This window comes from Mytilus edulis, chromosome 6 (genome assembly GCF_963676685.1).
Source record: "Mytilus edulis chromosome 6, xbMytEdul2.2, whole genome shotgun sequence".
In the NCBI taxonomy this organism is placed as follows: Eukaryota; Metazoa; Mollusca; class Bivalvia; order Mytilida; family Mytilidae; genus Mytilus; species Mytilus edulis.
Window position 1 is genome coordinate 90,664,862 of NC_092349.1, and position 14,725 is coordinate 90,679,586.

At 32.1% G+C, this 14,725-nt stretch overlaps 1 protein-coding gene across 1 annotated transcript in view; it reads left to right on the forward strand.

The window, feature by feature from the left end:
- The first annotated feature begins 5,684 nt into the window (after positions 1-5,684).
- LOC139528878 (voltage-gated potassium channel KCNC1-like) overlaps positions 5,685-14,725 on the forward strand; it is a 32,001-nt gene continuing 22,960 nt past the window's right edge. Inside the window, exon 1 of the mRNA XM_071325115.1 lies at positions 5,685-6,565. Coding sequence (XP_071181216.1) covers positions 5,966-6,565 — 600 coding nt within the window. The 5' untranslated portion in view covers positions 5,685-5,965. The remainder of the gene's footprint in view (positions 6,566-14,725) is intronic.

The window sequence follows — 14,725 nt, forward strand, 5'->3', positions numbered from 1 at the left end:
ATCACAAATTCTATCATCTCTTGCTATTCCCCAAAACCTGCCCTTTTCAACTGGCAGTTTATTATTAACACATCTAAAATTACATAAAGATTTCCTTAAATCTGTAGGAAGTTCTATTAAATATTTTTCAAAACAATGCTTTCTTTTAAAAATTCTATAATTGAGACATTTAGGTGATTCATACACAGTAGCACACCATTTCTGCTTAAATTGGTCACATAACCTTTGCTTTACAATCTTAGCTAGGTTGACAGATTTAGACACATTTTGAGTTAACCAATATTCAGAACAACCACATTCATTTAGAGTATTTTCAACACAACGTATCCATTCTGAATGGTACATATTTCTGTTATGCATGGTGTATAACAATTTATACAAAATAGATGAAATCTTATCTTGCTTACTACACATGAATCTTTTCCATAGACCAATCATCCTACTTTTAATAAATACATCAATAGGATATCTACCTAGTTCTCCATATATAATACAATTTGGAGTTGACTTCTTAACATTTAAAATAATCTTATAAAATTGTAAGAATAAAGATTCAACAGTATTATTGTTACTATAACCCCACACTTCACACCCATATAACAATATAGGTGCTACCATTGTGTCAAACATTTGTAATTGCAAATCAATAGGCAATCCTAGACTTCTACATTTTCTTAACATACTGTACATGGCTTTTCTACCTTGTTCTAACAATTTATTCTGGTTATTTTTAAAGGAACCGTTATACATAAATATAATACCTAAATAAGCAAAATCATCAACAATATTCAAAACCTCCCCATTCAGTGTAAATACAGGTTTATCAGGGGATTTACGTTTCCTAAATACAACAACTTTTGTTTTTGTAGCATTAATTTCAAGTTTCCAAGTCTTACAATATAAATACATGGAATTAAGTGCAGCTTGTAACTCAGCCTTAGATTCAGCAAGTATAACAGTGTCATCAGCATATAATAATAGATACAATCTTAAGTAGACAGAAATTTCATCAGTATCAAGAGCAGTATGAACAGCATTACAAACATCTGACAACCCATCATATGCATTAGATACAAACTGGACTAAATCATTAAGAAACAGCGAAAAAAGTACAGGCGACAGGTTTTCTCCCTGTCTAACACCAACATTACTTTGAAAATAATCTGACATTTGACTACCCTGTCGTACACAAGATTTAGCATTTTCATACATAGCATGTACAATATTAAACATTTTACCATCAATACAGTTTTGCAGTAACTTATTCCATAAAGCTGTTCTATTAATGGAGTCAAAAGCCTTGCGATAATCAATAAAGGCACAATATAGTGGTTTATTCTTGTGTAAGTACAAATCAATTAAACATTTAAGATTGAATATATGATCATAAGTTCCATAATTCTTTCTAAAACCTGCCTGTTCTTCACAGAGAACATTCATATTTTCAAGATAAACATTAAGTCTGTTATTTAGTACAGCTGTAAAAAGTTTACCATAACAACTAAGTATTGTAATCCCCCTGTAATTGTCAGGGTTAGTGACATCACCTTTGTTTTTATAAATTGGACATATAACACCAATCGACCATAAGTCTGGCACAATACCAGCTTCAAAAATAATATTAAACAGCTTCACAAATATAGGAAGCATTTTATGGCTTGAATACTTTAAAAATTCATTCAAAATTAAATCTGTACCACATGATTTGTTATTTTTCAAATTCTTAATTGCATTTTCAACCTCTTTTTCGGTGATAACAGCATTTACATTAATATTCAGATTAGTAACAGTATTTCTATCAACATCTACAAAATCACAATCATTGTCCTCTTGTGCATTGCTTAACTTCTTAAAATGCTCAAAAAAACATTCATTCGACACTTTTTCAAGTACCTTATTTTTACCATTACAATTTCCTGACCTATTTAACAATGTCCAGTAAGACTTTGGATCATTCAGACTAAGATTTCGGAGTTTCTTGACAAAGTTTCGTCTATACTCATTATATTGACAATTCAATACCTTTTTATAATTTTTACTACATCTGACTAAGTTATTCATGCTATCAACAGTTTTGACACGCCAATTATAACATTTGGCTTTGTGATAATCACTCCTTTTTCTTTTACAATCTGCCTTAAACCATGGTTTATTAACCTTACACTTAGGTTTTTTTCTACATTTCTTCTCACTAACATTTATTTCTTTTAACATATTACTATCAGTAGCAGCATGAATAATAATATCATTACATTCAACAACAAAGTCATTAATCATATCTTTGGTAACAGATGTAACATCAAGTGAATCAAGTCGCTCATACAAGTCATTGATATTATCAGCATTTAAAGCATCATTAAACAGTTGACAGTTATTATTATCCCATTTAGGTTTGACAATATTGTTTTTATCAAAATTTTCAATGTCACATGTAACAATTGGATTACATAGTAATTCAATGTGTAAAGCATTATGCACATCACTTATCATATGATCAAAAGGTAAAATGTGAAAATCAGAAACAAAGGAAAACAAATTAGGTGACAAAATACAATAATCAACAGTAGAACAATTTTTACATGTCAAGGCTCCTTTTTCCTTATCTGTACCTAATCTACCATTTGCTATAAGAATTTCAAAATTTTTACATAATTGTAATAGTCTATTACCATAATTATTAACATTTTTGTCAAAGTTATAGCGAGAAGTTTTTACATCAAAATTTTCCAAGTTTACAACATCAACAATGTCTTCTAACTGGACAGAATTACACACGTAACCGTCCAGCAGAGTAAAGTCAGACTTAATGCCCGTACGAGCATTGAAATCTCCCAGCAGGCAAACGTTGTAGTCTTTCTCAGCAGTATGGCGGATTAAATCGGCTTCTATTACATCGAAAATGTCAATTTTACTATAGTTACTATTTTCTGGTGGTATATACACAGAACCGAAAAGAACATTCTTATATAACACATCATTTACAGCAAACCATAATACATTTTCACATGAACTATGCAGCACTTTAACATTTTCATATATATTTTCCCTCACAAATACAATAATCCCCCCAGATTTACATTTTGCATTTGAACGATTCAAAGGAGGCAATGCCTTAAAATTTTCAATTTCAATATCATCATACTGATCCAATTTTGATTCACAAAAGCACAATACATCATAATTTTCACACAATTCCTCTAGATCAGGTGCTTTTAATTTGGATTTGATACCGCACACATTCAAAGACAAGATTTTAATAACACTATTAATATCGGATTTTACATTATTATAGTTGAGAGTAATTATTGACCAAAAAGTTTAATAATACAAAAAACGTGATGGAAGAGATTTGATCAAGTTCCGTGTTGAAATTTCAGTTTTTTAGTCTATTCTTTTTCCTTTGATATCTAAAGGCCTTTTCATATTTAGGCTCCGAAATTTTTATCAGTAACTTGTTTTATAAAGTACTTTATGGCTAAAATATTATTGGATAGTTTTCAATACTACTATAAAGCAGAAACTAAAGTTTGTGTCTGAATTTGCAGATAAAATTACCTTAATTTTCAACAGTCAAAATTAAGTAAAATTATTAAATTAAATGAAAATAAAATACTGAACATAATAGTTCGACATATGATAATAACTAAAGAAAAAAATATATCAATTAAATGTAAACAAATATGTTCAAATTTTCATTTTGAAAAAGGGGGGTTGAAACATTTCAATATACTACTAGTAATTAAAACGACTTTTTAGAAAAATGTGACCATACGAACTTCTGACGACAGGGCAAAAAATAAAGAAGATACATTTGTCTTCAAGTTAAGACCATTTTTAGCCGTGTGTTATTCGGGGAGATTAAACTCGCTATCTAGACGACTTTTTACACTTCTGTCATCGCACTATACGTCTTTAGTTGTTTTTTATGTTGTGTCTAGTATACTATTATTTGTCTGTTTGTCTTTTTACTTTTTCAGGCATGGCGTTGTCAGTTTTTTTTTTATCTATGAGTTTGAATGTCCCTCTGTTATCTTTCGCCCTTTTTTTCGGAAAATTTATTTATGCCTACAACTGAAAGATGTCAAAATTTATTTTTAAGACTTAGACTATCTTAAAGTGAACGATACTGTTGTCAGGTCATTCAAAATTGCATATTTTGGCGTTAATATTAATTCACGTATAGGGTCTTTGCATCGGAACTAAACACATTTATTCAAAAACCAGTTGTTGGCATGACACGGGTTATGTTTTTCTCATATATGTTATGATGGTATGATACTAAACCCCTAACGGGAAGGATTGTGCCTGATGTTCATATGATGAAATCATAATCTTTCAGTCAGTTTAATTGAAGTCTGGAGCTGGCATGTCAGTTAACTGCTAGTAGTCTGTTGTTATTTATGTATTATTGTCATTTTGTTTATTTTCTTTGGTTACATCTTCTGACATCAGACTCGGACTTCTCTTGAACTGAATTTAAATGTGCGTATTGTTATGCGTTTACTTTTCTACATTGGCTAGAGGTATAGGGGGAGGGTTGAGATCTCACAAACATGTTTAACCCCGCCGCATTTTTGCGCCTGTCCCAAGTCAGGAGCCTCTGGCCTTTGTTAGTCTTGTATTATTTTAATTTTAGTTTCTTGTGTACAATTTGGAAAGTAGTATGGCGTTCATTATCACTGAACTAGTATATATTTGTTTAGGGGCCAGTTGAAGGACGCCTCCGGGTGCGGGAATTTCTCGCTACATTGAAGACCTGTTGGTGACCTTCTGATGTTGTGTTTTTTTTCTATGGTCGGGTTGTTGTCTCTTTGGCACATTCCCCATTTCCATTCTCAATTTTACAATCAACAACTGTGTACATTTAGTAAAAAACTTACAACTTTTTAACATTTAAAAAGAATTTTTCAAAATGCTGCTCTAGATACTGACTTTGATCATGAGGAAGAAAAACATTTGTCCCCATCCCGGTCCTGGATCTTATCAAAATATTAAATTGGAAACATTTTAGAATTAATGCGACTCTGATTTACACCTAATAATAATGAATGGTTTACCCCTCAATGTATTTCATACTTGTTCTATCTTAAAAAAAAGTATTTACTAACAGTCTTTACTAAAAATAACAATACGCATCCTCCTGAGATTATGTAAAATTAGAAGCTTTACAAATGTAATGTGACAAAAAATAGGTTGGCGCTGAAAACAAATTCTTTTTTTATAAACATCTCGAAACGACAAACAATACGTTCTTAACAAACTAGTCTTATGTTACAAACCTTAGTTATTTCCTTACTATATACCGACTGTTATAGACCCCAATGGGTCGTCAAAGTAGTTAAACACCCCCTAGCAGTACCTTAATTGCAATGAATAGTACACCTTCAACCTTAAGCTTTTTCTATGTTGCAATTATCTATATACGATTGCAGTCCTTATTATTTTCAGTTTATAAATCCCAATACAATTTGTATCAACAAAACAGTTGATCATCGGTAGAAACTTGATAAATACTCAATAATGAAAGTTTTGTCCAATGAAACACAACTTATTACATTTAACTGCGAGTTAATTTTCACATTTAATCGAAAAATCAATCGGATTTTTACCATCGATTACATATGATCAATTAAAGGTATAAATGATTATCAACTTTTTATTTACTTCAGGTAGAATATAGCATCTTTCCGGTGGGCAGGTGCGCGGCTTTTATTCTTACACTCAGCATTAGCGTAACACGCCACATAATTAATCAACGTTCTGTACGTTTATCGATATATTCAGACCACTAGCAGAGTGGCTAGGTATAGAGTGGAAGGAATAAATATGGAGAAGGAAAAACGTGAAACGGATTTAAATCAACGGTGATTTGTTAAAGCGATTTTGTGAACTATAATGGATTAACCTTCTTAATATTTTAAATTAAATTATGTAATTTTTAAAAGTAACTTCAACATTGTTCAAAATGTTGCGAAAGTTAGTTGAGGGCCAGGGTGGAAATTCCCAAAAGAAATTTGTAAATATTACAATGGATGAAAATTCGAACGTTTCTGACAATGAAAATTCATCTAAAGAAGATGATATAGAGGAAGACGAAGAACACGACGACGATGATTGTATTATCATCGACGTCGGAGGTACAAAACATAAAACAAGGATGAAAACGCTGGCCAAAATACACACGACTCGCCTCGCTCGGCTAGCAGAGAGAGCCAGAGCATCAGGAAAGAGGGAATTTTATTTTGATAGACATCCGGATTTATTTCCTTATATTTTGAATTTTCATCGGACAGGTAAACTCCATGTACCTTTACATGTTTGTGGACCGTTGTGGAAAAGTGAACTGGATTTCTGGAAGATAGATGATAAGGATATACAGAAATGTTGCTGGGTACACTATATCAGCTACGAAGAGACGTTAGAAATGATAGAACACTTTGAAAAAGATGATCGCCATACTAGACTTGCTTCTCAAAAAGTGCCGGACAATGCTAAATTTTGGCAACGTTATAGACCAAAATTGTGGCGCGGATTACAAGATCCCTATAGTTCCAGAGCTTCCATGGTAAGATCATACACAAAAATTATGAAATATAGAAAAAAAAAGTATTTCGGTATATATTTGAATTTAGCAAGCTTAAGGAACACATGTTTTCATATTAAAACCGATTAAAGCATGTAGGTGTTCTGACGAACGTTTTACATTGTAGCTATTTAAATACGACCGTCCCAAAATTTTCTGAATTAGACGGTTGTGCTTAGCCCCATAAAAGACTTATCAATTTAATAAATAAGAACTATTAAAAGCACACGGATCAAATGATTATTAACGTCAAATCAAAATATTTGTTTCAAAGCACATACTCAGTGTGAGTCTCAGGTATTACGAAGTAAAACAATTTGATAAAAAGAGATATACATATAGACGATATAAAAAGAAACAAACTTCTGATTTTTATTTTAGTAACATTCTTTTAAATGTATTGTGTGGCAATTGTAAGTCTTCATTTGACACGTAAATTTATAAACTAGATGACCAGTTATTTTCCGCTTTAGACGATATGGACCTCGTCTATTAACTTTATTATTTTTCTGTAGGTTTGGACTAGCTCATAAAAACACGTCTTGTATCAACGACATTTATTGGTATAGAGAGCGAAAACAAAAAGGCGTTTTCTGACATCAGTGAATCTGAATTACACATATATGATTAATATATATATATCTATAAACATACCCCCCCAACACCGGTAGAAAAAAAAAATGAATGCATTTTTTGCATACTTGGAAATTCAGAGCACAATCAAATAAAAATACATGACCACGATTACTAATGTATCGTCCCAACTTTCATATTAATCAAGATTCTCTAACTTACAAACAATAAACAGGTATGGATAACTTAAATGTGGAATAAGCATCTTGTTACACATTGCGGAGTACTACATGTATAAAAGGTATTTTGCTTGTGACCGTAGAAATCTCTAAATAAATAACACGTGAATTTCCATATTTCGCCGTCTATAAACTATGACAGACGCCAAACTATTGCATTCAATGTGCCCTGTACTATAATATATATGGATTAATGTATACCTGACACAATAACAACAATTGTGTTAACAAGTAGCTCTGAATAAGTAATTGACATAAAATATATTGTAAAAATATAACAGTTTGTACTGTAGTTAATCTCAGCATGGAATTGTATTATATTCTCCCATGCTCTCATTGTACTGTAGTTATTCTCACCATGGATTTGTATTATATTCTTCCATGATCTCATTAACTCTATTACTGTACTTTTATTAATGTTATATATTGTAATAAGAAGTAGGTTGATATACGTGTAATGTAACATAGTTTGCTTATCGTTCTCTCCCCTCAGACTCTTAATAGAAGAACTACATCTCTGAGAGTCGATTCTGGATCTTTACATGTGGGGGGGGGGGGTGCTAGTTGTGAACATGCTTCCGATGTAAAAGTATGCCAGGCGTTGTTGCCGATGTAGAGGCAGGCCAGGATAAAAATTTCAAATTCAAACGTCATTTTTGTCCAAAATTTATGTCAAATATCTGTTACGATATATACATACTACAATAATCATAGCTTTTGATTGTTAAAACTATTTTTTCAAATAATTTCTATATTACAATCTCATCATACAATATATCTCATTTCATCTGTTTTCAAATCCTGCGTAAGAAAGACTAGAAAATAAAAAAGGGCTTATTTCATTTGAATGTATTTCACACTAGGCTCATTTTCAAAAAGTCCTTTTATTTTTTTCTGAAATTAACACTATCACACCTCCATGAGTGTTTTTTAAGGTTGTTATTACATTATGGCCAATTTTGGCCGGCTATATATTCGATATGTCTCTGTCTTGTTTAACATTTTTACTTTTGTTAGATTTGAATACTTTCGTCGTTTAGACACATGCTATTTCTGTTTACAGCTGATATTTACAGGGTGCTAACAAGGAGTCAGAATTATTTGTCACAATTTAGGTTAAACGTTTTCTTGCTGATTGTTTTAATGTGAGCTATTCAAGTTAAACAAAACTTCCCTTCAAACCTGGGCGAGTTTGAACTTGCAGTAATGTCCAAGCTTTTGCTTCGTATACAAGGCCTCAGTTAGGTTTTCGCTTTTTATTTTTATTAAGAATAGGTTGGGATTATAAACCAGAAATAAATACGTCCTGTCTCTACTTTTCCATTAGGCATAACAGTCGGGTCTTTTCTATTTTTAATTGTTCACATTATTGATACGTCGAGGCCTCTTATAATTGCATACCATGCAGTATGTGTGTTATACATTTCTGGTATCGGACGGAGAACTAAAGTTGTTCTCATCTTCGTTCTTTGGTTTCTGGTGGATAGTTGTCTCATTGGCAATCATTCTACTTCTCATTTTAATTTTGATACACAAAATATGATATCTGCTAATGCAATTTTAGTTAAAATTACATAATTGACTTTTCACAGATATCAAGCAACAATACAAGTGTACGTTATATAATTGCCGTATTAGGTAATTATTATAGCAGCTTATTTTTAGAATACATCGTTATTTATTAATTATTCAATAATACAAGGTTTCGATTATGAAAAATGCCGATATTTAATTGCAGGATATTGTATTACTTATTCTAAAAGTTCAATAATTATGAAATATTCATAGCTCAGAAATATTGCTGGTTTATTTTGTTTTTTGTTTGTAATGACTTTCACCTTTTTTGTTTAAAAATCCATAACCATAAAAAGTTTTATCTTAAATTGAATCTCAATAAAAGAACAATACATGCAGACTCATTTAATTCAGAAAAGCATTAGAGACAAGACATTAAGTGAAATAAAAGAATTGTTTTGGTAATATAAGGATATTGTATTTCGTCAAGTTTCCTTTTAATCTAGTCTACATTTACTATCCGAGAATGTCAGATAAAGGGTCTACGTTAACACGCAGAAAAAGTCAGATAAAGGGTCTACGTTAACACGCAGAAAAAGTCAGATAAAGGGTCTACGTTAACACGCAGAAAAAGTCAGATAAAGGGTCTACGTTAACACGCAGAAAATGTCAGATAAAGGGTCTACGTTAACACGCAGAAAAAGTCAGATAAAGGGTCTACGTTAACACGCAGAAAATGTCAGATAAAGGGTCTACGTTAACACGCAGAAAAAGTCAGATAAAGGGTCTACGTTAACACGCAGAAAAAGTCAGATAAAGGGTCTACGTTAACACGCAGAAAAAGTCAGATAAAGGGTCTACGTTAACACGCAGAAAATGTCAGATGTGGTGTCTACTTTTACAAGCCGAAAAAGTCAGATGTGGTGTGAACTTTTACAAGCCGGAAAAGTGAAAAGTGGTGTCTAATCTTACACGCCGAAAAAGTCAGATATGGTGTTAAATTTTAGACGCAGAAAAAGTGAAATGTGGTGTCTAATCTTACACGCGGAAAAAGTCAGATATGGTGTTAAATTTTAGACGCCGAAAAAGTGAAATGTGGTGTCTACTTTTGGACGCCGAAAAATCAGATATGGTGTCTACTCTTGCACAGATAAAAAGTAATAACCCGTCGTTGATTAATAAATGTAAATCACCATTTGATCTGCATAAGCTTAATTTTTGTGGGTCCAATCAGTCAAAGCAATGGTTCTTCTTTGTGGCTCCCTTGTTTCGCAGTACAATTTTGACGTTTATTATTTTTATTAACTGGAAATGATAAGCAAAATTTCAAAACGCTTAACCAATCTATAACTCGGGGTCAAATTAAAGGCTGCCTTCATCTGCACCAAAATGAACCCAATTATTGTCTTGCAAGTCATTAATACATCAGTTATATTTTGAGCTCGTTTTTTCAAAACTGTCTGCAACTAGCGAATTACTATAATTGCATTTTTTCATATAATATTTGTGTTTTATAAATTTTCAATTCTGTTCTTTTACCTTGAACAACATCTTTACATTCCCCCCTTCTTATTGATATGGTATTTATATTGTGCAATAGATCAAATGTATTCGTTCAGTGTATGTTTTCTTGTTTTTTGTTAATAATGTTTTGATATATCGCATTTGTACCTGCTTTAAGCCAGGAACCTTTCGTTCAGTGGTTGTCTTTTGTTGATGTGGATCATAAGTGTTTCTTGTTTTAAATATAGATTAGATCGTTGGTTTCCCTGTTTGAATGGTTTAACACTAGTCATTTTTTTATTCTTTATAGCGTGATGTCCAGTGCGAGCCAAGGCTCCTTGTTGAAAGCCGTACTTTGACCTATAATGGTTTTTATATCAACATCGTTGATAATGCCCCTTTAATGATAAGCGAATCATTTTAACAGAGACTTCTAAAGAACTGAAATTTGCACCTTATTTCCGAAAGAATGTTCCTTTTTCTATTTATTTAAAAGAACATCAAAGCAACATAACTAGTTACATTTGTAGATAGTGAACAAAAACATTAAAATTATTTGATGACTTAAAAAGAATGCTTCCTCACAGTGTGTGGATTTCAATATCAATAAAACTCTAATCGAATGTTCTTCTGAAGCACGTTCTGAAGATGACACTTACATTAAAAATTCTTTGATTAACCCGATAATTTACATATTATACACGCTAACAAAAGTTTATAATGGTTAAATTGTATTCATCAATTAAGTCAATTTCTGATGAAGCATGGATGCCATTAATTTTTTTTCTCAATAAAATGATCAATAATATTTCATAATAAACGTCAATGAGAAATAAATAAACACTGAAAACAACGCTTTCGTATCATTTTAAATGGTTATATAATATTCAAACCATCATCCGTGATCTTACTTCGCCAATAAATATATATTATCTTATTTGATTGTAATACTTAATTACCAATTCGAGAAAAAAAGCCAACAAATGTTATATAATAGGTAACGTAAGTGTACTTGGTTTTATTAATGAAAACTTAACTTGAAACTCACTCTTTTTGCCAACTCATGTCTGGCATTGAAGTCATAAAACTTTCGAGTCAGTTTTTTATACTCATACTCCCAAATCAACCAATCAAAATGCTGGATATCATGTTTTGAGCATGATTTTTGTGCTCCAAGCACTAAGCAAAGTTTTATGACTTCAACCCGGCTTTCAGTTGTGTAATGCCGTCATGTAATCATGGCGTTATCATGCACATGTATGATAGTCGTCAGGTAACCACGTGGTACATGGTTGGCACTGCTATGGTTGTTGCACATATGGCCAGAACTATTCATGCAACTGCACGAAATTAAACAATGCAAGTACGGGGTAATATGCGGTATTTTTTATAAATAATTAGCTGCCTTTATTAAAAATTTGATAAATGACTGACTGTCTCAAGAAGAGAAATATCATTTACCATTTTGATGGAGTGGTAGAATCCACACGTATCCATAACGGATACTTCAAATGAGAGCATCTTTTCTGACACATTAAAAAGGTTAACAAGTGAAAATGTGTAAAAAGAGAAGAAAGATATATCAAAGGTAGATTCAAAATTCACAAATCAGAGAAAAACCGAAACAATTATGAAAAAAACGATCTCATGTGATCAGATCCTGCCCAACATGTAGCACCCGTCGTGTTGCTCATGGACTTGGTAATTACAGATTCAGCCTAACGGATCATTCAGTGATGTCTCAATTAAGGAAATGAGGACCAGAGTATATAATAAATCAAGATCTTACAATATAAATCGTAATCAAAGAAAGATATCATTTTAATTGAATATTCAATAACAAGTCATTGGCCATGACAGTTATTTACCGACATTTTAATAGGCAGATGGACAATGTATTATTCAGGTATTCCGTGCGTTTGTAATGAGTAAACACTGATGGTCTACTATAAAGACGTGATATGATTGAGATTATTGATATCAAGAAACAGATGACGTCTTTACAACAGTTAATTTAATACCAATAAAAAGATAAAAATAAATTTAATTAACCAAAAGAAAGCTGTTCTTTGAAGACAATTACTGTACTTTGTTTACATTGGACAAATCTTTTAATTACAGTTCCAAAACGGACATTTGTGTATTGCTCTTTGTTGGACTTACAATTAACATGATTAACCCATATGACCTTTGATTTGCTTGAAATTAAAGTGAAGCTTCATTTATCGGGTCCAAAGAAGTTTTTGATATACAAAACGGATCAATACGATACATTTTACCAAATATATATATAAGTCATTTTTTGGACTTACCATTTAATTTAACCTATATGAACGGGAGGTTGGGACCTTTTATTTGCTTGCAATGAAATTGAAGCTTCATTTAATAGGTCCAAAGAAGTTTTTTGATATACAAAACGCATAGCACTGCTTGGTACAATAAATTTCACTAAAAATAAATATTAAGTTATTTTTGGAAAAACGCAGATAATATCTATTGAACGGGATAGAAAAGTATGGTTTTCCGTTCACAAATTTGACTTATGAACAATTAATGAATTTATATATACATATATTACAAGTGTATAACATAACTCAAATCGATATTAAAAGATTTAATGTTCTATAAATGCAAAGAAATAAATTAACAAACAATATATAAAGTACTATTATTGCTCTTAGCTGACTATGCGATATGGGCTTTGCTCATGGTTGAAGGCCGTATGGTGCCCTATAGTTGTTGATTTCTGTGTCATTTGGCCTCTTGTGGAGAGGGGTCTCATTGGCAATAAAACCACACTTTTTTTTATATTATGTCAGTTAAATGATTATTTACTAGAAAATGTAGATATTGTAGTACACATATAAAAATAAGACGTGGTATGATTGCCATGGAGACAACTCTCAAACAGAGACCAAATGACTTAGAAATTATCGAATAACTATATTGACCGTAGTGCCTTCAACAATGAGAAAAACCCGTACCACATTCTTAGCTATATAAAACCATGACATGACAAAATGTAAAACAATTCAAAGGAGAAAAATAACAGCCTGATTTACGTACACACCTAAAACAAAAACCTAATAACGGCCTGATTTACGTACACACCTAAAACAAAAACCTAATAACGGCCTGATTTACGTACACACCTAAAACAATTCAAGGGAGAAAAATAACGGCCTGATTTACTTACATACCTAAAACAAGGAGAAAAATAACGGCCTGATTTACGTACACACCTAAAACAATTCAAGGGAGAAAAATAACGGCCTGATTTACGTACACACCTAAAACAATTCAAGGGAGAAAAATAACGGCCTGATTTACGTACACACCTAAAACAAAAAACTAATAACGGCCTGATTTACGTACACACCTAAAACAAAAATCTAATAACGGCCTGATTTACGCACACACCTAAAACAAAAATAACGTCCTGATTTACGTACACACCTAAAACAAAAACCTAACAACGGCCTGATTTACGTACACACCTAAACCAAAAACCTAATAACGGCCTGATTTACGTACACACCTAAAACAATTCAAGGAAGAAAAATAACGGCCTGATTTACGTACACACCTAAAACAAGGAGAAAAATAACGGCCTGATTTACGTACACACCTAAAACAAAAACCTAATAACGGCCTGATTTACGTACACACCTAAAACAAAAACCTAATAACGGCCTGATTTACGTACACACCTAAAACAAAAATAACGTCCTAATTTACGTACACACCTAAAACAAAAGCCTAATAAAGGCCTGATTTACGTACACACCTAAAACAAAAATCTAATAACGGCCTGATTTACGTACACACCTAAAACAAAAGCCTAATAACGGCCTGATTTACGTACACACCTAAAACAAAAAGAACGTCCTGATTTACGTACACACCTAAAACAAAAACCTAATAACGGCCTGATTTACATACACACCTAAAACAAAAACCTAATAACGGCCTGATTAACGTACACACCTAAAACAATTCAAGGGAGAAAAATAACGGCCTGATTTACTTACACACCTAAAACAAGGAGAAAAATAACGGCCTGATTTACGTACACACCTAAAACAAAAACCTAATAACGGCCTGATTTACGTACACACCTAAAACAATTCAAGGGAGAAAAATAACGGCCTGATTTACTTACACACCTAAAACAAGGAGAAAAATAACGGCCTGATTTACGTACACACCTAAAACAATTCAAGGGAGAAAAATAACGGCCTGATTTACGTACACACCTAAAACAATTCAAGGGAGAAAAATAACGGCCTGATTTACGTACACACCTAAAACA